The sequence below is a fragment of the Trachinotus anak genome, unplaced genomic scaffold (assembly GCF_046630095.1).
Source record: "Trachinotus anak isolate AG129_WGS33_773 ecotype Australia unplaced genomic scaffold, CSIRO_AGI_Tana_v1 ptg000010l, whole genome shotgun sequence".
Classification (NCBI taxonomy): Eukaryota; Metazoa; Chordata; class Actinopteri; order Carangiformes; family Carangidae; genus Trachinotus; species Trachinotus anak.
Genome location: NW_027273861.1, coordinates 1,280,557 through 1,307,050, shown reverse-complemented (window position 1 = coordinate 1,307,050; position 26,494 = coordinate 1,280,557). Strand labels below are relative to the sequence as shown.

The 26,494-nt window shown below is 41.6% G+C and overlaps 1 protein-coding gene across 7 annotated transcripts in view; it reads left to right on the top strand.

The window, feature by feature from the left end:
• Window positions 1–26,494, top strand: part of ptprfa (protein tyrosine phosphatase receptor type Fa) — a 278,371-nt gene that overhangs the window by 91,070 nt on the left and 160,807 nt on the right. For all 7 annotated transcript variants that reach the window (XM_071486773.1, XM_071486772.1, XM_071486770.1 and 4 more), the window contains exons 3-4: window positions 10,353–10,498; window positions 18,031–18,172. In XM_071486773.1, the coding sequence (XP_071342874.1) occupies window positions 10,353–10,498; window positions 18,031–18,172 (288 nt within the window). The remainder of the gene's footprint in view (window positions 1–10,352; window positions 10,499–18,030; window positions 18,173–26,494) is intronic.

Below are 26,494 nucleotides of genomic sequence, written 5' to 3'. Positions count from 1 at the left end.
AACTGCTGTATCTAACTGATGTCATCATGTTATATTTGCATTCTGCCTAGTCTCAGCTGGTTGCAAATCTTTATCTGTTTGCTTCTTTCATACTCATATATATATATATATATATAGAGAGAGAGAAAGTATTTTAATGCTTCTCTTACTGTTATTTAATAGTATTTTCTAAATCATTATTTGATTTTTGATTGCTCATGTTTGTCAGTCTAAAATCATCATCAGTAACACTAGATATTGTGCATTTTATGAACTGCTGTGCAAATGTTGAAATTTAAATATGATTTGAATTGGCACAAATGTTTGCCTGCCCAATGCCAGACTAAGCATGAGCATGGGATTTGAGAAAACCAGTATGAAGTGACAAGGTTTCACTGTGACTGGCATAGAGAGTGATGATCAGCAGTACAAGGCAGTTAGTGTAGCAAGTAAACAGCAAAATGTGCTGTGTGGATGGGTTTTCTGGCTGGTGTCAGAGTTGTCAGAGTGGAGGAGGCTTGGCTGCTACAGGCCTCTGCAGTATGTGTTGAAAAGCAGCATCTCCCATTTACTGTGGCATAATTTACTAGAGTAATTGAATGAAGAAAACACTCTGCTTTTTGGAGCTAAACCACCCATGAAGAGCTGAGCTCAAAACAATACACTTTATTTCACCAATTACTCAGTAGGCTGGAGGGTGTCGGAGAAACAAGGCTGTCTCTGAAAGACACTGAGCTGGTGGGATTCCAGGTTACACACACATGTAACCAGGTTACCATGCCTAGGTGACCACAGTGTGCTTGGTTCAGACATACATTAAATGAGATGTTTTATTTGTCTTCTTCAATAAAGGTGGAGTAAACTCAAATTATTAAGTTAATTATGGGATTTTATTCTTTCTTTAGTTGCTCTTAATTATGTTAAACTGAATACTAAAAATAATTTCTTCCTCTATATTTCCTAGTGAGGACCGAAAACCGTTTTCAAAGGTCAGAAAAAGGAAAACTCTGCTCTGACCCAGAGACCTCTGTTGATTTGTGATTGACAGCCATTAGGCTAATTAATAATGAGACTGTTGTGTTGTGAACTTTTGACCCTCCTCATTAAGACTTGGACGTTTGGCTAACAAACCTTTGTGGGTGTGGTCACATCAATTCAATCTGCTGTAACTCTTGAGGCTTCATCTAATTGCAACCAAATTTGGAGACTAAGACTGCAGAGTGTCATGCAGTTTCCCATCTTGGGGGCCACTATGGTAATAATGCAAATATTGCTTAAAGTGATACAGTAGTTGGCGTTATGTGTTTTTATCTATAGTGAGTGTGTTACCTGCAGTATATACAGATCAGCTGCCAGTTTAGAGAAGCAACCAGGAGCACCGGAACAGAAGCTGAGTGACGAGCTGCTGTGGATGGGGACAGCTGATATGCAGAGTCATACAAAGCTGTAGTAATGTGGTAGTTCGATGGTTCACAAAACTGCTCCAAAACAAGGGGCTGGTCATGACAGGATCATCTGGCTTAGTTATTCAGTTTAGAACTGTTAGGTTCCTCTTTTGCTTTTAGCAGAAAGCTGTGTTTGTGTCTTTCTGTAGCGACCAATGCCACATTGCTTTGCTGTTCTCGACTTCGCTCACATCTGATATGCTAAAAGTGCTCGTACTCACTGGCAGTGAGAGAAACTGATCATTTTTATCTTTAGTTTGATGATATATGTAATCAAATAGCTTAGCATCTATACAGATATAAAAAAAGTCCTGATTCTTAATCAAGTTTCTTGTACCTATCATGAAAATAATGTGATGTGTAAACATCATATTGTTGTGTAATAACAGAGATCATTTACATATCACAAAATAATTACACACTTCTGTGATTTTATTGAAGGAATAAAGCCCTCACTTACAGAAAATTAACCTCAGTGTATTCTTCACTAATCACTTTGGATAACACAGTGAACAGCCAGGTTTTTAAATCTCTTTTACTTTGTTTGTGAAAAGAGCAGCAACATGACCAAAGCAGCATAAAAGTCAGACAGGAGTCAAATGTGAATTCAGTTATAATTAACTCCTGTGATATTCAACTTTTTTTTCCCTTTTATTTTTCAGAAGAGAATTGAACTGACACACACTCAGTCTGCATTTGTATGTGTATGTGCCACAACAATAAATGGCACATCACAATAAATAAATGAAGATTGAGTTCTTTCCATTATTATGGTATGTAGTGGTACTGTATAGATTCTAGTCCAGTATCAGTAGCAGTTTGGCTGGTGCCTGACAGAAGAATATGGCTGAAATGTTTTTTATGCCTCCAGGTCAGCGACAGCCATGGCCGGGGACGTGATGTTTTCAGCTTGTCTGTCCACCCGTCTGACCCATTTGAACACGATATTTCAGGAACACCTTCAGGGAATTATTCAAATTTCTTACATACACTCACTTGGGCTAAAGGATGAACTGATTAGACTTTGTTGACCAAAGGTCAAGGTCACTGTTACCTAACAAAACATATTTTGGCTCAGGAAGGGGACACTGACCAGATCCAGTGTATCCTTAAACAGAAGAGAGGCTGATTTCAATACAGTAGTTTAACACTGGTACCGATCTGCTGCTCAAATAATAATTTGTGTAAAAACACTAATAATAACACAGCTTTGAATGCAGTATAATTTTAAAGGTCAGCATTTACAGTCCTAAGACTTGTACTTTACTTGCCCTTTGCTTACAACACCTGTGACTTGGACTGACCCTCATGGCTGGCAGGCTTTAGTTGAGATGCTTGACTTGGATTTGTCCTGATTGTTCTGACGCTTGTCTCCACTGAGCTAAGACCTGATCCGGACTTGTTTCGAGGCTTGAGTTGGACATGCTAGAGATGGGCTGATCCACATTTTTTCAGTTCCAATCTGATTCCGATACAAGAGCTCTTTTTATTTTAATATTATTGTTATTGTTGGTATCGTATTTAAGGTTACATCATGAGGCTAAAATAAACCGGACAGCACTTCTTATTAGAAGAGCAAAAAAATATACACAAATGCATTGAATTTAAATGCATTGAAAAGGAATTCATTAGTTACACTTTGGGTAGCAGCAACAGCTGTGACGTTTTTATTCAAATTTAATATTTGAAATGTAAAACTGATAATGAACTTATGATAAACATTAGCAATAAGCTTGGCTACATCATCTAAACAGGTCAAGTATTAGGACAGTTGCAGGAGCGACAACTGTGTAAGGATTTAAATCAAATCTTTAAATAAAGTGCAAAACTGAAGAGAAATAAATATCTTAAATATCTTAACTATCAAAAAGGTTCAAATATCAATAGTAAAGCTCTTTGCTTTAACATCTTCTAACTGCACCGCTAACTGTGATGACATTTGGTTGTATAGTTCGGGTATAGTCATCTCTGAAATGTATTTTCTGGATGGCAGATTATACCTGGGCTGTAAGTGTTCCAACAGGCTGCAAAATCTGACATTTTCCATGACAGATAGTGGTTGGTCATCTAGTGTAATGAAGTTGAGCAACTTCTCTGTGATCCCTTTAGCCTTTGAGTTGTCTGCTGGAAGTTTATCGCATTTCTGGAAAGCACCAGTGAGAGTCTGCTGCCTGGTGGTATTGTCTTGTCTCTTGGCAAGCGTGAACTCCTTTCATGTTAAACCTCTGCAGGTGCTTGATTAAATTGGTTGTATTTTACGATGCAATCCTGCTTCCACCTCTTGGCATGCCGAGCTATTTAAAATATCTCCAAACCAACGTCATTTTAGTCAAACCATGAGCCAATGTTATTTGCCCACTCAGTTACACACTGAAGTAGCAGCGAGTTCATGGTAAGATGTGGAAAGGAATCTGAATCGGTGACGTGTCTCATTACGTTATGGCGGGTTTATGGTCTAGCACAAGCTGTGGACTGGAATCTGGATCAGTAGGTGGACTGGCCCGGATGCCAATACAGGATCGGATCAGGTCCATCTGTAGGACATCCCTTGACTAGTGTTGGGATAGAAGGTGTGCATGATTTCTCTGAGTTGAACTATATTAACTTAAAAAACCCCCTCTTGACAATTTGGCATCAACACATTGTTTTAGAACCATGTTTCTGATTGGTATGTGTTCTAATCATCTCATATTTGTCCATTATACAGAAAAGGTTTTTAACCCTAGAACACTAACGTCGGGTGATTTTCACCCACACGATTCTTGTGATGTGATTTTCGTTGTGTTGCTGCTGTCTGGGTCCCTGGGTAGCTTCAGGCTGCTCATTGATGTCATTCATAGTATGTTTGTTTCCCTCCTCCCATCTATGGTTTTTTCAAGAGGCATGCATTCAGGTGATTTTTACCCGACGTTAGTGATGGTGTTACTAATTTTAACGTTGTTCTAAGGTTAATAAAGTCAACATCATGTTAATTAATCCTGTCACTCACTGACAAAGGCATTTCCTTCTGTGAAAATAAACCATCATAATTCGCATAAAAATGCCTGCATGGAGGGCACGATCACTCTCCTGTGGGCTGCTGCTGCTCTCTGCCTCTCTCCTTACTGAACAGCCTCACCTCTGTGGCTCCAGCCATGCAAGTTCTCTGTGATACTGGCTTTATGCAAAGATCCGCCACTAAATGAGCAGGGGGGAGTGGTTGGCATTTAGCAAATAGTAGTAGTTTTACTGTATAGTAAAAATATGGTCAGTTTATTGTAGGGCTGCTGAGTAATTATATTTGTCGGTCAGTGTTCAAGTCTCTCACTCCTCCAGACGACAAGTATAAAGGGTTATATGATGTATGAGATTTTCAGCAGATGCTGTACCTTTGCCTCTGACTATTTTAATCTTCAGAAGTGGGGAAAAAAGGAAACTCTTCAAGTAAACAATTTTTCCCCCAAGATATTAAGTCCTCAGGGTTAACAGCCAATTCTAATTTTGGTTGTATTTTTAAGCATAGTCTTCCATTTAGAATAAAGTTTAAGATGATTTCCACCGGGGCCATGTTTGCCTGATTGAAAGTTTTCCCAAAGTCAGTCACATCAATCTTCCATCATCCAACTGACCATTTATAGCTAATGGTTCTACAGCTAGATTTGGAAAATGCCCTGCCTTTTTGAGCGAGCTCTTCAACAATCCAGGAGCAAAGAGAGAGCTAATCGTTGACTGTAAATAAAGATGGATGTAACCTCCATGACATCACCCACAGGTTTCTGAAGAGCGGTTTAGAAGCTCAGAGAGAGCTGCTCAGTTGTTGCCATCTGGGCAACGCCTGACTCCGCCTTCCTTCCAGCTAATCCAAAAATGGTCAAAGAGGTGGGGTGTGTGCAGAGACTTCGGTGCACATTGGTTTGTGGTAAGCATGGGAGTCTATGGGGACTGACTCAGTGTTGGAGCTAGACTCTAGTGGTCATTAGAGGATCTGCAGCTTTTGATCTGTATAATGAAAACATGCTTCTAGCAACCATGTATGGAAACCGTTAACTGCCAGCATCAGAGTGTCCATCTCAACCTTCTCTACAGGAGGAGGTGTATGGCTTTACACTGTCCAAGGGCTCTGTAGCAGTGAAGTGTACCAAGTGTCTTGGTGTTCACACTTTCCCATGACGTGATTCATTCAGTTCGGCATGAGTGAATGGCTGACCGCTGTTGATGGGTTTATTTTGACAAGGAGCAAATGACAGACACAAACCTGGGTTTAGGGCTGAAACGATTCCTGGAGAAACTCGATTAATAAAAGTCATCAGGGTAAATTCTTTGCATGGAAGCTTCGTTTAATCCATAATGAGGTTCAGTCATCACCGTTAGAGATGAAACAGTCACTAGTTTCATGCTAAATCACAGTAAAAATGACAGACAATTAGTATGACCGTTTAAATTTTAATTAACACTATAACTGTGGCCAATTACTGTGCTTAATTACTGTGGTTAATTTGACTCACGTTAGGTTCTGTAGCATCAACCAGCAACAGTCTCCAGATACATGCGGAACAAACAACATGGGTTTGTTTTGTGTCAAATCAAGGAGGAAGACAGTGACAGCAGCCACAAAAGTTAGTGGGTAACAGCAGGTTTTTAAACCTGAATAAACCTGCGTTGGTGATTGACTCCGTTTACACTGCCAGACAGGTTTACCTCTCTGTTAGGAGTGATGTCATCACATGACCACAGATGCAGGAGAGAGAGAGGTGATTTTTCTTTAAAGGAAACCAATTAGTTGTTCATTTTAAGAGACCTGTGTTCTTTTCTCTTTTTTTATATTCTCTAAATTCTATATATATTTTTCTATATTCAGTTGTTTTCTTAGGTCAAAAGTAGTTCTTATCCGATTACTTGATTTAATCAGTGGAATAATTAATAGAATACTTGATTACTAAAATAATTGTTAGCTGCAGCCCTACCTGGATTCTCTAAAAATATTGCAGCACCTGAGATTTGGTGTTGTACTTAGCCACATTGAGATTTCAATATTATATGGATTCATAATTCTGCCCTAATACAAACCACTGTGTACTGCTGGGAGGACATTGTGCTACCTAGTGCAAAGTTGGCTGCATATTGAACGTATCCCTGTTGTATTCAGTTAAAGGCTGATGTATAGACATACTGTATAAATTGAATTACAACTATGTTGTGAGGATTGTCACCTGTCTATAATCCCTTAAAGGTGGAAGAGATGTACAGGTGCTACAAGTCCGCTTAAGGAATGGAATTCAACCCATTTAGATATTTTTTGGCTTTACTTTGAGTGTCCTTAATAGTTAATCGATGGTCAGATGAGATGGCCAGTTTATAAACAGCTTCACTCCTGGAGGAGCTCCAAGTGCTGCAGCCTCAAAACACAGGCCACCTGATGTAGAGGATACATGTTGTTCAGTCAGTACAGGATGGAGGCTTAAGAGGTCCTTGCTTTCTGACCATGTGGGACTGTCACAATCTGAGTCACAGCTATCAAATGAAGTTGTTACTGAGGAATCACAGTGTGACGTGTCATTGCCCACACTTTGTTAAAGAAAAGAACAACAAACAAAATCTGGACCTACGCATGTGAGATACAGTGGCAGCTGCTGCTTTATTTATTTATCCATTGAGACAAAAAAAATCTCTTTTTCAAGAGTCATATATATGTCTATGCATGAAAGGGTGAAAGGTCAGATTTTTCTAAGTAGTTTAAACTGATTCTAAAATTCATGTAACCTTGGCTAAGTACAGTGTCAAGTGCACATTGTTCAAAGGTCAGAAGGTCAGGCTAGTTATATTCTCTATCTTATGAACTCCTGCTGAAAGGCTAGTCATCAGGTGTGTGTTGTTAGTGTGTTACAGATCTGTCATAGAGATAGTGATAGTAGACAGGGCTGTGAGTGTGTTTTGAGTTTGTTCTGAGACTGAACTGAATTGAACTGAACTGAAGGAGAGGACCACAGAGTGGAAACAGCTGCTCAGATAATGCTGACAACGGTTTAGTCTAGAAACACAAGTTTCCTCTCTAACCCACATTTTGGAGACTAATCCTCTTTTTTCTCCCATTTTCTTCTCACCATAAATGCCTGTCCTTGTGGATTACAGGTCAGAGGTCAGGCTGACATATTTGTCAGGAAATCATTTCAAGAGAACATTACATTAACAGTGCCAAGCCTCAGGGTCAGCCTACAGCAGCCATGGGAAATAAATAGCTTAATAATGGTACAATCCACTTGCTTCTTCTCCACCCACCTCATCTTCCTCCTTGACCTCTGATAAAACCTTCTGTGCTGGCTTGACTCTGAGATTCTAGCTTATTTTTGCATAGTGCTGTAAAGGGCAGCATTTTTCCTGCTGTACATTGACCATACTGTAACCTGTTGTACAACTTCTATGATTGGATTTCCATGGAAACATACCTGGGGAGCAGCTCTTGGCTCTGACTGCACAAATGGTTTTTGCATCACATTGATCTTTAAACAGCACACTTATAATTTGCCAAATGTTACTGTGAAATGTCTTTCCTTGGCTGCAGAATGCTCTTCAAGGCTTGTTGCTGGGTAAACAGGATTTAATCCCTCCTTGGAACATTTATCTTGCTCTTTGCAGGCCGCCATTTTGAAAATGTTGCAGTCACAGTACTGTAAATATGGAATCCTGAATGACCGAGCTTCTGCTGTTTCATTACAGACAACCCTGTCTTGCACAGCTGTCTTCTAAAGTCTGACCCTTCCTACTCTCCTACATGCAAAGCCATCAGTTCCATCATCACATGAAATCTGCCCAGCAACCACATGGTTAATACTGATACTGTACAGAGACAGAAGTGGCTCTTTGCTCCCCTGCTCCATTGGGGAGACCTATGGTCAAACTACCCCCCAACCCCCTCTACATCTCCCACCCCCTCTGAGAGTGAGAGAGGAGCCTGCACATTCTAGAAAGAGCTCCCGCTCCGACCACCATGGTGACATAATGTCATTGATGTTATGTGTAAATCAGCAATAAGAAAACAGCATGAAAACAGATCGCACAAATGTGTGATTAGGCGCACCGAGGATGTAATTTTAATGAAAATCGGCAGCGACTTCCCCATACTGAACATATCAGTAAAATGTTCACAGACAACATGTTTGTTTTGTGTGTAGGAATCAGTCAGACAGACCTGTCTTGTCTGCAGCCGGTTCAAAATGAAGCAGTGACATTTTAGAAGTGTTTTTTTTAATTTTTTTTTTTACAACTGACTCTGAGAGCAGTAACAGTGACTTCAGCCTGCCCAAGTCCATTGCCTTCACTGACGCAGAGGCATCGGCAAAGCAAGTTAATTTGTCTTGCACATTTCATAAACAAAGGCAATTCGAACTGCAGTAACACTTTATTTTGAAAGTCCATCTCAAAAGCAGTTGAATCCTTTAGATCGGTTTGAGAGGAAATGAGAAGGATAGATGTCGTACATGTTTGACCTGCTCACCGACTTAATGATCAGCTGAATGAAATGACTGCAGCTAAATGCATCGTGTGCTACGTGTAGATTTAGTGTCGGGTTAATCTTTGACCAGGGTAGTTTCCTCTCTGTCACACACACACTGCCTCACACTCACACAGTTACACACATTCACATTAGTGCAACCACAGTGTGATGGTTTCCCACAGAGCAGCTCCACAGGAGTGGTGGGGAGCTAAGTGCTTTGCTCAGGGGCACATCAGCAATGTAAAAGGGGGAGAGGAAGTCAATCAGACCGGCAGTCTTTTTAACCAGAGGCCTTCTTCTCAAACCTCGATAACTCAGTAACTCAAATCACCCACTTACTGAGGTGTAGGTGCCCTGCCACAGTATTACTGGATGCTGTACCAGGAGCCATGAACCACTCACCACACAGGACGGATCTTTGGCTCTGCTGCTCTTCAGTCCGAAAGGAAACAAGCTCTTATTAGAGGACAATCTGAGGACAGCAGTTATTTGACTGCTCCACATTTACTGCTTCCCAAAATACAAAAAGAAGATTTTTGTTAACAGATTACAACAGTGGGTCTTATATTGGTAGATTTGTCCATTGTTCCTGTTACTAATAATAACTCAGCTCACCAAGTTAATGTGGCCAAGAGGATAAACACCATAAACACAGAGACAATCAGGCAGGTGCATGATTAACTGTCATAAAGCTCAGAGACTGACGTCGCCATTGACTTGATGAGTTCAGCATGGTCAGAAATGATATCATGAAGTTAAGTGCACATCTTCATAAAACATTTACAAAGCCAATCTTTAAAAACTCCAGATTTAATTTAACACATGAAGATGAGTTTACGTTTCTCAGAATGGAGCTTCCTAAAGTCTGAGGAGAGATGCTTTGCTGTGTGCTGCTGGGGTGTCCTTGTGCACCAGATGCAGACAAAACAGTTGACTTCAAGTCGTTGCTCTGTAGCGCCACTACTGGTCCAAACCGATGTTTAATGTATACGTCACCATGAAGTGTACAGGAAGTGTAGATATGATTTGTCTTTGAGCAGCATTAGAGTAAGCCTTTCAAGTTCCATTGAAGTGACATTATTATGGTCCCAGTGCAGAGCCTCAGTGAAACCAGTGTTGGTTTATGATACATGTTTATTCAAAGTAGATTTCTCGAGGTTGGTATGTGTCCGTTCACTCCTGCCTGCTCACTGCCTCTATTAATAAGACTGACAGGTGCTGCTTATTAACAGAGGGAGGATGGTGCCTGGCTGTTTTCACTGGCTACAGGCAGGAGATAGCTTTTGAAAGAGCATATTGTTATTGCAAGACTTACAGCAGATGTAGAGATGTAAAATCCCTCTAACTTGCCTGAAGCTGTTTCTCTGAGCTTTTCATCTCATACTGGTTATCCTCTCTTCCCTGCTCTCTCTCTCTTCCTTCCCTTGCCTTTGTCTCACCATCTCTCTCTCCCTTAGGCATGCCCAGCTTCATCAAGTCCCCTGATGATCAGACAGGGATATCGGGAGGAGTGGCGTCATTCGTATGCCAAGCAGTGGGTGAGCCCAGACCTCGCATCACCTGGATGAAGAAAGGGAAGAAAGTCAGCTCTCAGCGCTTTGAGGTACGGCCTGGGAGCTGGCCTCAAAGCTCCATGTCTGCAGCGTTAGAATGTGCAGCACCTCCCTGTCTCACACCTTCACTGCTCATTAGCTCTTTGCACTTGTGTCTCAGAAAGAGAGAGAGAGCAGCATGAGGTTTGTGCTGTCATTTTATACTTGCAGTTAGTGTGCCAGCACATCTGTGCAGCAGTGAGGCTAAGCTGTACCATAGGTTAATATTTACTAATTACCACTGTGCACCAAAACCTGTACAGCATTAGTGCCTCTTTGAAACCTCTTAATGCAAATGAAGGCAGTTGCAGTATTGGAATGAGAGTGCCTGAGGCTCATCATCACAGCCAGTGCAGAGTTCAGTGTCTGCAGGTGAAACAGTCACACTGGCAGGTTAGAGAGCAGAGCTGTGATAACCCACTGTCACTGAGCCAGAGACCAGCTCCTGATTGGCTGTCAGCTTTATTCAGTGTGCGTGCAGGCGTGTGTGTGCAACATTCAAGAGCACTACAACACATCTTATCATTGATATTCTAAAATGTGGCACACTGACTCATCTGTGAAATGAACAAACTGTTACTCATCAGTTTGAAATGTTTGAAAACAGTTTGAGGTATCTTTAGTTTGAAGGTATCCTGTGAAGATGGAAAGGGCTGAAAACATCTTTAGACCCCAGAGCCACAGTGACATTCTCATGTCCTGTTTGTCCAAACAACAGTTCAACATGTAAGCATATAGGGATGACAGTAGGGCTGCATGATTAATCGTAATAAAATCCCGATCTCGTTTCACACCACTATGCGATCTCATTTCTAAATGACAATGGTTTTGCTGCATTTTATTACATCAGCTGCATCAAAACAAGCGCTCCTACTTTACCCCAGAGAATCTCAAGCGCTCCATAATCCTGCATTGTCTTTGCTTTCTCGCTCAACCAATGACATCGAATGAGAGAGACAGCGGCAAATGAGTATGAGATAAGCAGAGAAAAGTTTGTGGTAAGGAGAAATTAATACGAAAAAAAATATGAAATGAATCCAGAGGAAAACCCAGGTGATAGTGGTGGAAACCAGCTAACGACCCCACCATGCTCGTACCGAAAAAGGTTCCCATTCAGTGGTGTGGAAGTATTTTTGATTCAGGCAAGACGATGAAAGTCTGTCTCAAGTACAGTCCAAGCAGTGTTTTGCCATGATAGCAGCACCGCAGGGTAACACCACCAATGTATACAATCGCCTTAAACGTCACCACAGAGCACAATATAACAAAGCTGTAAAGGGCAAGAAAACAAATGAAAATGCCTGTCTCCAGACAGTTCAAGGTCCTCTAAAAAGATTGCTGTTTTTGTTTCCCTAATTAGATGGTCAATTAAATTTTTTTTCTGTTCTCAAAGGTTAATATAATGGTCCTGGATCAATCATATGTTTGGCACAATCATATGTTTTGTTGTGCTTACTTTTGCAGGTTAATCAGTGCAATAAACATTTAAATTTGAAAAAAAAAATCGTGCCAGAGAATCATGATCTCAATTCTAAGCAAAAAAAATCGTGATTCACATTTTTTCCAGAATTGTGCAGCCCTAGATGACAGTGAGAAAACCTATTTACAAATACATAAACATTTATATGAGGCTTTTACAGACAATCTACTGCCAATTATGGTTGACAGCTTACTTCAGGTTTTTAGACTGATGGATGCACTCTCTTTCCTTCCAGGAAGTCGTTATCTTCTGTTCATGAGAAACATTCTTCTTTTGTTACTTTTCAGTTTCATGTTGTGGTACTGCTTTTAGTAGGCTTTGTTTTTAAGACTGATTGATAAGGCATCAATTGTCAGTTGTCCTAAGGGGGGTCGAGGCAAAACTACAGTCAATTTATGCTAATTATATTAATGACATAGTATTAAACACACATTAATACAAACATGTACTCTTACTTAATGGTGACGTATTCCTTTACAGTGAGCAACAGTACAGTTCTGTAGTTCACTTTGATTAGAGGTTTATCAGGCTGTGGCTGCACAGACAGTATATGTTAGTCAGATTAATTTATTTTTTCTTTATCACTGGGATCACACCAGGATTTTCCTGTGAGCCAGATCATGATGTAGTTGTTTCAGAACAGATGCAGCCATGACTTTCCTATGAATAGAGGAATTCAAAATTCTGGGCCTTTCCCAAGTTGTGTATACCAGTACTGAAGGCAAGTACTGAAGCATGTTGCATCAACCAGTGCTAATGCCAGCCTCACACCTTTTATATGTTCTCTGCTACAGCTGATATTAACCTCTAGGTTTCAGTAGCTTGTCAAGATGCTCAGATGTAAGGACCTGCTGGTCATCTTAAGAGGAAACAGACCAGCCACCAAGCTCATATTTCAGCAGCTCTTTGGTAATGACCTGTGATACTGTGACATAAACATGTATAGGGATAGTCAGTGTAGTTGAAAGCTCCAAAGCAATAACGGAAAATGATTAGTAAGTTTGAATTTTTTCACACAGCAGTTGTGTTGAAGTGTAATCATCTAGTCCAGCATAGCTGCTAATGCTGCTGTCTGAGTTATAAACTGAGCATCGTCACCAGAACATGGACCTGAACTTGGCATTAGAAAGGTCTGAAATCTTCAAGTCAAGCAAAAAGCATGAATCTTGTATGAAATATACTGTGAAGATAATAAGTACTGGTATTATTAGTATTTGTGTATGCAATGCCCTGATGTGGTTGGAGAAATAATAAGCTGGACAAAATATTGAATGTGATGGATAACCTGCTACCATTTACATAGACAGGTGCAGTGGTCTAGACCTTCTCAGACTCTCCTGCTGAGTCTCACATGTGTCAGTGTTCAGAGTCTTCGTGCACCGTGCTGAGCTGCAGGTGCATAAACGCACTCAGCAACTGCTTCATAGAGAAGTTTATGAAAGCTGTCGTGCAGGACTGTGGAGCAGCAGGAGGGCTCATTAGCTGCCATCCAACCCTAATGACTTCAAGTGAAATGACTCAACACAAGTCCTGTGTAGACGGAGACACTTGCTTCATGTTGATCTGAGTAATAGGAATTATCTTCCACCTGTCTGCTCAGCATAACTCAAACTAATGGCTACCCTGTGTGTGGGGCATGGGAGCGTAGTAAATTGGGGGTTGGGGGAGGTGTACTGCCTCCCAGTGCAGGGAGACAGTCCAACTCTACACCTCTCCTTTAACAACCCTGTTTATTCACTAGAATCAAGCTTTTTATTGATTAATAAAATCCATAATTGAGGTCAATTGATGGTCAGAGACAGGATGTCTTAAACCAAAGCACACCAACCCATAATCCTCTTGGATTAATCCCCCCCCCCCCCCCCCCCCCCACATACCCAACATTTAAATTAGGTGGAGCTGGTGGACCCAACAAACATGGGACATGCCAGAGAAGTGATGTGTGCATGTGTGGGATTGCTACAACATACAACATACAGCCAGACACAGCCTTTGCTAATCTGGATAACATTAGCTTTTCTGTGAGAGGGTTGGTCACATGACTCTCATTTTGTATGTTGTAGTGGTCACTGGAGCATTTCAAGATATGATCTGGTTGGCCAGATTGCATTCTGATTGTAACTAGATCTGCATGCATTTAAACCTACATTAACACGGTTTTCTTCATTCAGACCAAATGTTGTTATCAAGTAAAAATCGGGTCCCAATATCTGTCTTACACTGGTGTGTACCCTTACCCTGGACCCTCAGGACAAACATTGTGGTACTGCTGCTCCTCATGATCAACCATCAAACCAGAGGAGACTCTCCACCTGATACCTTCAGCACCATTTCCATGGTGGTGTTACACTTTTTTGTCGTCCAAATATATCAAACCAAATTGAATCAAACCAGTCCCTGGCCTGTTTTCATTTATAATAGACTGGTGCAACTTGGACCTGGTTTTAGTATAGACTCAATTAAGGTTGTCTTTCCTGCAATCCTGCACATAAAGACTTGCTTTTTGTGTTCAAAACTTAAAACCTTGTTAGTATGAAATACATTTTCTCCATTTCGATGGTTCTTTACAATGGATATAAAATCGGCTCATGTCATTCTGAGTAATGGGAATGTGTCTGCTGTGGGCTAAGTGCTGCTCAAACTGAAAGCTTCCCTGGGTGTGGGGTGGATAGACCTCCTACCAAGGCAGGAGTGCAGCTCTGTCCCTCCTTCATTAGATCAAGAATGCGATTCTTGCCAGACGGTTTGTTGGGTCACACACACTGCAGTGCAGCGGAAGTATAAGACCCCATGCCCTGACCCCTGAGCCTTTATGCCCCCAACATCCCTGAAGCCCCTCAAATACCTGTTATCCACTCAAGCACTGTATAGGTTTTCCTTCAGCTGCTCTGAGGGTCAGGACACAGGTCACTTCAGGCATCATGATCATACTCGCTAAGAACCTTCCACTCCCTCACATTGTCACCATGTCATATCCTGAGTAATCTTCATGGTTTCAGTCACTGTTCCAGTCTATTAATTATACTCACCATAACTGCTGAGGTCTGGGAATGCAGTGAAATCAAGAGAGGAAGGAACACTGGCAGTCTGATGATCAGACAGGTTGTAAACAGTGTGTTGTAAATCTTTATCACAGTTTACAGACCATGTCTGTTTCAATATGTACTGTACTTATATGGTTTTCTTATTTTACCTTCTTTAATTTTCAACTTTTTATATTTCTCTCTCCTTCCGCTCCTAAATGGACAAGCAAACCAAACAATAGACAAACAAGACAAGAAACAAAAAAATAAAACTGTCAGTTGAGTTTTCCCAGCCCAATTACTGTGAGTTACCCAGAATTCCAGATATTTAATATCCAATACTGACAGTATCCACTGAGTAAACAAAGTACCTACATACTATAGCTGTACACAGTAACAGTTTTCCTCTGCAGTGAGGGAGTAAATAAAGTGGTTTAGATTATATGGACAAACTGTAACCACAGTGTTATAAGTCATGCAGTGAAATTGTTACTTAAGTCTAAGTGTCTAAGTAATAAGTATCTAAGTATAATGAGGAAAATTTACTTAAAGGACAATAAGTAAAAGTTCTCAATGCAGAAAGATGGCCTCTGTGAGCATTACGTTATTATATATCATTAGATTATTATGTCTCATAGACTGTGAGAAATACCTGTTATAAATACCCTAAACCCAAGGTAACACCTTCACAATGTTTGTCTCTGTTTTTATTAAAAATAAACTACAATTATTGAAATTATTTATTGTTTTAATAATAAATATCCTCACATTTGAGAAGCTGGATCATTTAAAAGTTTGAGATTTTTTACATGAAAATGACTTATTGGGGGCACCTCGGTGGCTCACCTGGTAGAGCACGTACCATTAAGGCTAATTGCAGCGGCCTGGGGCTTGAGTCCAACCTGCGGCCCTTTGCTGCATGTTATCCCCTCTCTCTCCCCCCAACTTTCCTGTCTCTCTCACTGTACCTAGAAATAAAGGCATAAAAAAGCCAGAAAAAAGCAAAAAAAGACATATTTAAGTGTTTAAAATTTGATATACTGCTGGTCAACTACTCAGCTCCACTTGAATAAACTGTTGGGTAGTTTATAGCAAAGCATCATAATTTATAAGCTCCTCATGTCCTACATGCAAAAATCCTTGTCTGTAAATGAATTATTAATTAATCCTGTCAAATGAACGTAGTACAATATTTCCTTCTCAATTGTGGTGGAGCAGATGTAGAAAGTGGCATAAACAGAAGACTCAAATTTGCTAGTTAACCCTTTTGATTAAAATATTGAGGGTATGTTTCAGGTTCTTATATGGACACATCCTGTAAGTTTTGTGATGACTGGCCCGACAGTTGTTGTCTTTGGTCTAATTATAATATATATGATTATAGTGATAATATATAGTGATAAGCCCACAGATTAGCCCACAGACAGTTTGGTTGGCAGTTGTCATGTCAAAAACATGTTATTTAAAAAGTTCAAAATGATGGAAAATCTACCATGGTGATCTTTATTGTCCAAGAGGCTTTTTTTTTACAGTGTATTTGGTTGTAGATGTCAGTCAGACTTGAACTAAATAGAACCTCCGTTGTGTGAGGGCTAGCCTTGTTTGTATATTGCCACCAGCAGGCCCATTCCCAAACACAGCCTGAAGTTATCTACCGAACTTCAGGAAGAGTTCATACTATCACCTTGACTCCAACATCAACTGGTGAGCAAAGTTTGTTGAATGGAAAATTGTTAACATTTCAGTGAGCAGCAAGCATGCTAATGCTAACTGACTTGTGGGTCTGGCAGTGTAGCACGGTGCTAACTACCAGTCATCTGTGATTATCTGTTCCACAGTTGTGAAACTAAAACAGCCTGTGAGTTGATGCTGTGCTGGAGTGACGCTTCGTCTCCTCTGAGTGTGGAACATTCTTTCTTTTTGTGCTTTATTTTCATTGATCAAATGGAAGTAAATTGATGATCAGCATGTTAACCTAAATGGCCACCTCATGGATCATGCTGGACCTCTCTGTTGAAGTCTGACTTTCCTCTGTCCGTCTCCGCTGCTGTGGGGAGAACTGTTAGGAGAACTATGCTATTGGATCTGTCAGAATAACCTTCAGTGTGACTAACATCACTATATGGCCAGGATATTGTTGCTGTACAAGTGAGTCACTCATATTGAGGTAATTACCTTGACATGACACTTAACAGGCCATGGGAAAGTAATTACAGCAAAGGTTCTTGTTGCCATGTTCTTCTTATTACTTTGTTAATGTTGAAACTACCCATATATTTCCAAGAAACAATGCACACTCCACTTTTCAGGCAGTGGAATGGTAATTATGGGTCAACTATGGTGACATTTCCAGCAGTTGCCACATCTACCATTCACTTTTGGTGAACAAGTGTTGCAGTGGCTACAACTCCTCTTGGCTTATCTCTGGTGAAAATTACAAACACATTAGGTTCATTACACCGGCAGAACTTGTCTATGTGGAGGAAACTGGGTGCTGCGTTTTTTTTGGGCAACAACTATATTGACATGCTGACGGGTAATATATGAGACTTGGTTTCACCTGCTAACAGCCTGTGTGTACAGTGTAATCAGTGATATTAATGCTAAAGATATTATTAGTAGCCCATAAAGATACAACCCTCCTGTCTCTTATAATTACCCAATATTAAACTTGTCAATATACTGATTTTACTAATCTTACTTGACTGTTATTTCTCAGCAGTTAGTTCACATACCACATAATTACTTCATAATTAATGCTCTGTAAATTAAAGGGTTACCCAAAGGTCTAACATTCCAAATAGTCAGTTTGATTTCAGTTTGGTGGACCACTCTCCTGAGGGGCTGGATGTTACAGGGTTAAAACATGAACTCATAGCTATGAATGAAAAGCTTTTTGTACATTTGTCTAGAGGAGAGGAAGAAGAAAAACTCTTTTGCTCTCTTTCTCATAAGATCAGCACATGTGTTATATGGGTCTGCAACAGAAAAAGACATGTCACAGATGATCCCTTTAATCTGCTCTGCTGTTGTCTGGCAGGTGATTGAGTTTGATGACGGCTCGGGCTCGGTGCTGCGTATCCAGCCTTTGAGGACCCACCGCGATGAAGCCATCTATGAATGCACAGCCACCAACAGTGTGGGAGAGATCAACACCAGCGCCAAGCTCACTGTCTTAGAGGGTAAGACCTGCCTGCCTGTCTGCCTCCCTCCCTGTCTCACTATTCATCATGCCACTGGCCTAGCTGTGTTATTCCTACCCATGTTGTCTCCCGGTCTGTGCTCACGTCTCTGATTTGCAGTTGACACCGTGGTGCCCTTACATTAGAGCTTGTCCTCATGCTTACAGACAACACTTTCAGCGCTCTTCTTGACTCATTCCCACATGCCTGTTTGTGTTCAGCTTCAACCATTTAGGTCAACTCAACTCGGTCAGAGTGGAACAGTCCTGCACTGAGTCATAGTGCTTTAAAGATACATGATCTGACAACTGGTGCTGGTGTGTTCTAATGAAAGCCTGTTCACACCACAGCAACTTTTCCAGGGCCCCAGGAACCCCTCCATAGCTTCCATTGCCTCAAAGAATAACATGATGACCCTGTTGCATGTCAGATGCTGTAAAAATGGTTCTTGATCTAGTTTGTCAAATCTTCTTGGTTGTTCAGCTAGAGTGGAGTTTTTATTTGGAGTCAGCTGTGCTGAATGACATTTCTGAACCAATCTGACACCTTTTGAAGGCAGTAAGAAGACAACCAGCTGTTATTCTCCTTCTGTCCTACTCACATCAAGCCGGGTTAAATAAGATCAGTTAGCATGAATAAGAAGCCATCAACAGCACTGATGGGCTGCATGTGGCCTCCGCTGTCCTCAGCTGAGGCAGTGCTGTTGTAATAGGTCTGAAGTGGAAGCAAGCATCAGCTTTGGAAGCACTGGTGTTACTTTAATACATGTCATATCACAGGTGCTGCTTCATCTGCATTGCTAGTTCAGCCTCAGACGTTCCAGAGGAATGAAGCTCCATGGCAGCTTGCACTGCTCTTTACTAACACAAAAGACGTTTGTCGTCAAATAAACTCACAGCTAAGAAAGGGTCTAGTACAGTCACAGTTAAAAAAGTAACAACAAAATACTTGAACCAGTTTCAAACAGTGGCCTCTAATGTCAGAGTCCTGTGTTCTGCTGACCCGTACATCCACCCCAACCCCCTCCTCCTAATGTGGACTTTGTTGCGCTATATAATACATCATCTAACTTCCTCCTTCACTAGAGCAGCTAGAAGTCACCTAACTATGGGTCCTAATAGGCTGCTTGTACAGACAACGACAGACCTTCCCTCCTACAGAACGATCATGGTTCCAGTATAGATGAAAGATATGTTAGATGTGTTGTGTAATGGGCAGATGAACTACAGCCAGGTGGCTGTTCAGCCACTGTTTCTAAGTGAAGAGATTTGAGCCGAGATGAAGATGTCTGCTGCGTTCAAGTGAAAAAGGTTGTGTGAAGTCATCTTTAGAATTGCAGACATCTGGTCTGGGACATCACTGCAACCAACATGGACAAATACTTTGTAGTAAAGGTGTGCCAAGATCCTCCCCACAATATCTCTGTTAGCAGGAAAACAGTGGGTGACTTCCGAATTTCTCCTCTGTCTGCTCCTTTTATAATAGAGTCACAGTTAATGATGTGGTTGGAGGAGGGGGTGGAGGAGTTTGGCCTGCCGATATGGGACAAGGGGATGCAGCAGGTGATCCATGGATGAAGTGGCAGGAAGATCTAGGCAGCCAGTTCGTAATTCAGTCGGACTTTGCTCAATACCATCAGACAAAACTGTGCCTCCTCGTCATAGTTCAGTTATAAAATCCTGACCCACTATGGAGTGATGCCACAGACAAAGTAAGATTTTCACAGTTCCTTATAGTAATTAGTCACCAAGTATAAATTTGGCCTTTAAACTCGTATCAGTTCAGATAAGTAGTTGATGCATTATCTGTTATTTTTTGTGCTTTTTGTTATGATTTGATTCAAAACAGTTGATTTCATTTTTTTCCTGCCATTGTATTTCTACCCAAGTCATTTCTGCTACAGTGATTACACTGCAGCAGATGGTTTGGTTGCTTGATCTCTGACTCCCAGATAGAGCCCGGTAGCTCTGATTGTGTTTGTTGAGCAGGAATGTGTTGAAAGTGATTTTGGCTGGAAGCCTCCTGTAGGTGTGTCTCTAGACAGCTCTGTTCTTTGCCAGTGGCCAAACACATTTATTTAATCGACACTCTAATTGATAGACAAACAGCCACAGGCAAAAAAGGGCTTTCTCTCTGGCAGCCTCTTCCAAATCACTCAGGAACCCATTATACTTATTCTATGTAGATACTGTCAGCAGTAAACACAGCCGGGGGCTGCGGCTCCTGTTGCACCAAATAAACAGGCCTTTTTCTCTGTAAAACCACTCAGGGTCTTGTTAGGAGAGAGTGATGGGCCAGACTCATAATCGCTGTTCACAGACAAATATTTAATGCACAGGGCTAAAAACACAGAATAAACTGTGTCTTGATGCACATATCAACTGCTGATGAGTGAAGCAGATTTTTTCTGGGATGCAGCAGCTGATTTTTGCATTCGACTGTTTTCTGAAAAACAGTGCAAGAAACTCCAGATGTCATTTGTCTCCATGTGCCTGTCAGAGTTAGATGATCAATGACGCTTTTCACAGAAGCCCAAATACAACAGACAGCAGTTCACTGAGGCTTGTCTGCCCGGACTGACATTGGGTCATCTCAGTCCTGTGCTTGTGTTCCTGTCTCACTTTCATTGTATTTCATAATGAGACCTACTTTCAATCCAGGCAAAATTTTGTGGGTTTGCCTCTCCGCTGTGATGCTCCACTCCACTGTGTGTGTGTGTGTGTGTGTGTCTGTGTATGTGTCAAAGAATGGAAATACAAAACAGCAAGCAATAACGGAGAGTGGGCAGAAATGAGAGATGAGGGAGAGAGGAAGAGGATGAAGATGCGGCGGAGTTGACAGCAGGACTCTGGGTAATGAGAGTGCAGCATTAGTCATGAGGAGAAGAAAAGCGACAGAGAGAGCTTAAGGGGATGAAGGGAGGGAGATGGTGAAGACAGCAGGAGCTGCAGCCAGTACAATGCAGACAGAGATCAGAGGTACTTTGCGTGCGTGGGAGTTGTTTGCTTCTTTACACAAAATGTCACATACTTTTCTCTTTTGGTTGATTGTGACACTCAAGACGAGCAAAAGCACATCACTCCAGACAAGCCTCCTGCACTTATTATGGCCCTCTGAGTGGTACTGCTGGTTGCACTGATAGGCACTGAATCAACATCAATGTTTTTTAAAATGCTAGATTTCTTTGCGGCTGTCTGCAGCTGCTCACTCTGCATCGGCAACAACCGATCGCTGTGAGGTTACCTTTCTTCTTTCCATGTTTTCCTCTCAGATGCCCTGCCTAAGGGCACTTTGACATTGAAGTTGGGTTGTGTAGATACAAGCTCTCTATGTGCTCTGGCAGAAAAAAAATTTAATTGCCTGGTGTGGACAACACTGATCATAAATGGTCACATATAAAATGTGTCAGTCTTGGTCAGCACCTGCAGCAGTTGTTGCTTGAGGAAAGCAATTATCAGAAGTGCAGCAGATGACTGAAAATTACTGTGTACATTCAAGTGGCTCCTGCTCTTCGACTGAGACTGCATCTGTGTGCAGAGCCTGGTTAAATAAAGCCACTTCAAACCCCAGGGAAAAGCCTTAATCAGAAAATCAGAACTGTAGCAGAGACTGAGCAGGATTTTCCAGATAACAGTTGGGTGGCTCAGCAAATGAAACAAGCTGTCACAGCTCGCTGTGTTTACAGACTTTATAAAGTTCAATTGTTGGCAGCAGTCAGATGATCCAGATGTGACTGTTCCTCCCATCGAATCTGATCACTATCAGATTGTGTTATTTGTGAGTGTGTGTTGTTATAGTTGTCAGGTGTACCCAACATGCAGCAGAGCACTGAGCCCATTTTAGCACTGTTATATTCATCAGAGCACATGGAGAGGTGTCACACAGCGGAGCAAACACACCAGCAGGGCCCATTTCTGCTCTGATATTACTATTATTACGATTATTATCAGGGATTATCAGCAACATTGCAGCTTTACCTCGAAATAAAGTGGTGACTAAAACAACACAACTTCAATTTATTGGTTACAACCTGCGTCCATGCTGGTGACTGACGTGCAGAGACATTGTGTTTTCATGATGTCCTGTTCTTGAACACGATGCCTCAGCAACACACTGACATTCACTTGAACTGATTAGACTTTGGTGGTCAGAGGTCAAAAGTCACCTTCCCTGTGACATCTTAATGTTCTGCAAAAACACTTCTCACCGTTACTCAGCGCTTTAATCCAGGAACACAAACAGAGGTTGTGAGTGAGCAGTGATAATTCCAGTCTGCAGTGTCACCATGTTTAGTCCATTGTCGTCATGTTTGTGAAAGATTAAAATAATTATGAAGATAAAACCACACTAATATTTACTGGTATTGCTGTGTCCTCTGTAAGTCGTGATTTTACAGGTCAGAGGTGGTAAAACTATAGCAACAGTCACTCTGTTGCTAGTATCCATCCCAACCTTGGAGCTTAGTCAGACAAATTATCCACATTATCTTCAGTCTAATCAGGTTCAAATAGGGTTTTGTTGTGTGTCTGCTGGTCTCTGGTCTGTGTGTTAACAACCCGGTCTCAAATTACATTTTGGTGCAACTAAACTAGGAGACATGATCACTGGCTGAATTCTGTTCAGAGAAGTTTTTGTATGAATGAAGCTACATTTATTCAGGGCAGCAGAGTAGCTGGAGGAGCTGGGTGTGGTGGATGGTGGACGTTCAGAGCTGCCGGAGCCAGGTCTTCTTGTGCTTGAGGAGCAGGTAGAGGAGTAATATTTTGCAGGTGGATACTCTGGCAAATATTGCCTCATGGGGGACTGAGCTCAGGATGATTGACCATCCATGAGTCCACCCTGCTGCCCTGTGACCAGATACAGATAATTAGTTTCTTAATAGTCCTTTTCCTGCACTCACACTCTTCATCTCCTGCATGGGAGTCATCCATCCCACCTCCAAAGGTCAGAGAGCAGAGAGAGAGAGATGTAAAGGTCTGAAAGAACCAAGCTGGATCAGTAGTGATAAATGACACATTATGAAAGATGAATGATAGCTGCACTGCTGCCACACACCCAGCAGCTTTATGAAACCGAGCCTTTGACCTGTGGGGACTGTCGCGCCATGACTCAAGCAGGGAAGGGTTTTGTTGATTTGGTTTTACAGCTGCAACTGTACTGCTTTGGTCCAGCGTCACCACTCTCATAGTGTTGTTCCCTGCAGCAGCTGTTCAGCAGTGAATAACTCTGACGAAGCCACTGTACACTACCTGTTCAGCAGATAGTTAGCGCCTAGCTGCTGAACACAGTGGAGCATTTAGCAGCTGATGAGCCTGATATTTCCCTCAGCACACCCAAAGCTGAAAGCAGAGTGGATGTTGGACTTACACTCATCAGGTGGGCACAGTTAATGGTACTGTGCTCTTTGTCTGCTGGATGTGTAACTGCAACAGTCTGCTCTAGAAGGGATGTGAATATGTCAGTGTTGTGTTCATTACTTATTTCCAAAAAGGACCCAAAAAAATCTGTTACTGCAGGTTTAATCAATATACTTAAACTAAACAGTACAGTATGTGTGATGCAGGAAGTCAGTTAAAATGTTTGCTATAAACTTATTTTCCCTGATGTTTGTGTAACATTTTCCTTCAGTGAGCAGCTCCTCCATCTCCGTTGCGCTGGGAGAATAGTGTCCATCAACAGCACACCCACCAACAGCCCTCACTATGGTGGCTGTGACAGTCAGGGAATGATTGTGGTCATCAGTTGGTTTTTGATGATATCATTTATATTATGAAGTAATATGACTGACATCTACAGTTTTGTGGGTCCTGTTTCCAAAGTGAAGCTGGTGTCAGGAGGACAGTCTCAACCCACAGCAGCTCCCACTGCAGCTGTGCTGACTGATAGTTCAGCACCCAGGTAAACAGGTCATCCTTCACTGAGCAACAGTGTGACTGAGAACTGTGACACAGTGAAGCATTGAACCTCTGTTGTCTGGATGAGGATGATAAAAAGCTCCGTGAGTCAATCAGAGGCTGCAGCACGGCTGTGTGAAGCGCCTCCTGCAGCTGTCTGAACTGTACGAACACAGAAATCTCTGTCTCATCCTCTGCTTTCTAGCTTCCAGCAAGGAAGAGGCTGTAACAGAAGGCAGAAACTGTCTTCCGGCACAGGAGACAAAAACTTCCAAGTCTGATATTCCAGTTTGTTTTCTTTGTCTGAATGTGCTTCTGTGGTGCTGTGGTGAAAATCACAGAGTCAGGAAGGAAAAACTGAAGAAAATGTGACATGAAAAGGCCACAGTGCCTCCTCACCACATCCGTGCAGTGTGCACTAACAACATGAGACTGCTTAACGTCTTCACTGGTGGAGCTTATCAGCCATGCAGAAACAGAGCAGTTAACCATTAATGGAGGATCAATCATCAGACTTGTGTTGTGAGCCGACTGGCATGTCTGTCACAACTTCAGCAGCTGAGAAGGAGTAAAATGAGAGAGGGAAGTCTCTGGGTGGGAATTACTCTGCAGCGGAGCAGAACAGTTTAAAAGGTCTCTCATCTCTCAGGCTGTGTTGAGGTGCCTGTTACTGTAACAGCATTAGAATGACAACACAGAGCTGTGGAAGTGACCTGTGGCACCGCAATGCTGGGAGGCCAGGAGGGTTACGTGAAACATACACACCAAGGGCCCCTGAGCCAGGGTCAGGTCAGGGGCCCTTGGTGTGTATGTTTCATGTGGGGAGGATACATCCAACAGCCATGACTGCCACTTTTAGTGTGGGTCACATGCTCCTGTGTTTTGAATCACTGCAGCCTGTGGTCACTGAGGCAGCGAGGCTGCTCCCTGAAATCTCATCTACCTCACTATATATTTATGTTCATATATATATATTTGGTTCAGACCAATAAGAGGTCCATAGCTTTGTTTTCATTTCGCTATTACTTTTTCATTTTTTCATTGGGTTTATTTAAAGGAACAGTACGTCTTACCTGTAAATTTGTCAGTTGGTCAAACTGCTGCTCTTTGTCTGTGGTGTAAGAAAGCTGTTACTTAGGAAGAATATAAAATTAAAGCAATTAGTAACATGTTATAAACATTCAGGGTAATGAAAAAATCCTGTTAATATCAGTCAAAAATAGCTTCAAACACAATGCTGCATTATTAATTATGTATGAAAAGAAATCACCATCACAGACAGATACAACAGAAACATGTATGATTTTTATCATGTCAGTTGATCAGCTGCCATTAGGAGTTGACTCTTAATAAAAGTTGACATGATTGAGGTTCTAAACTTAATGCCAGTGAAATTTATGGCAGAGCTGTTGTGTTGAATTGCATTATATTTCAGGTGGACCTAAAAACGTGGCCATTGAGTGGAGGTGTGGAGGTGTGCATGTGTCACTGTGTCTGTTTACACACATACTTCTCTTACACATTTCGTCTCAGACTTCACTTTATCTTGATTTGATGTGTTCGTGTCAAACATATCCTCCACCTTTAAGCCCGTCCTCATATTACCTGACTTGTTTGCCCGTGTTACTGATTAGATTTTGGTGTTTCCCTGTAGTTAGCTCTCTGACGCTCTCGCCTCTCTATGTGGAATACCTGATAAATATTTGAAAGGCAGCAGACCGCCCAGAATGCCACAGATAAATGCAGTGTTTTTAAAGCTCTCCCCCACCCTGTGCTTTTGTTTTTCTGACTAAGTACAGGTTATTATGTTACAGATGGGATTACATAAATGGTGAGCATAATACAGCAGGGCCTCATGTTCACACACTGACAATATATTATGAAACTTTAGACAGAGCAGCTCTCAAATCCCTCCTGGAATCTGTGGCTCTCTCACGACCCTGTCCACAGAGGTGTATGGACATACAGGTCATTAAAGGGATACCTCTGTGTTTCTCAATGCCAGGAGCATGTTTTCCTCACCCTCTACATCTTGTTTGAATGTCAACACCCTCTACATTTTGTCAGAATGAGGCCTTCGGGTCAAACTTGGTTTGGATTGAATGTGAATTACTGGCAATAACAAGCAGTCTCTTAAGTAGCCAGGGAACAAGTGCAGAAACGATTTCCTCATACTGTAAGAGCTGAAGAAATGGAATTGATTGAAATTAAGATTTCTGAGTTACCCCTCACTAAAGTGATGTTTCAGAGTGTGGAATTAAAAGGGGTCAGACTGAGAGACAAGCCCTAAGGTGTAGCAGGACAACTGGAGAGGGTTGTTTCCACCGCTGGTAGCTTCTGGTGAGTAAAGGAATGAAGTTCGATTTGTAACAATTTGTAATTAGCCTGGTAGGTAAATAGCTGTTAATACTAACATCAGCTAAGTAGC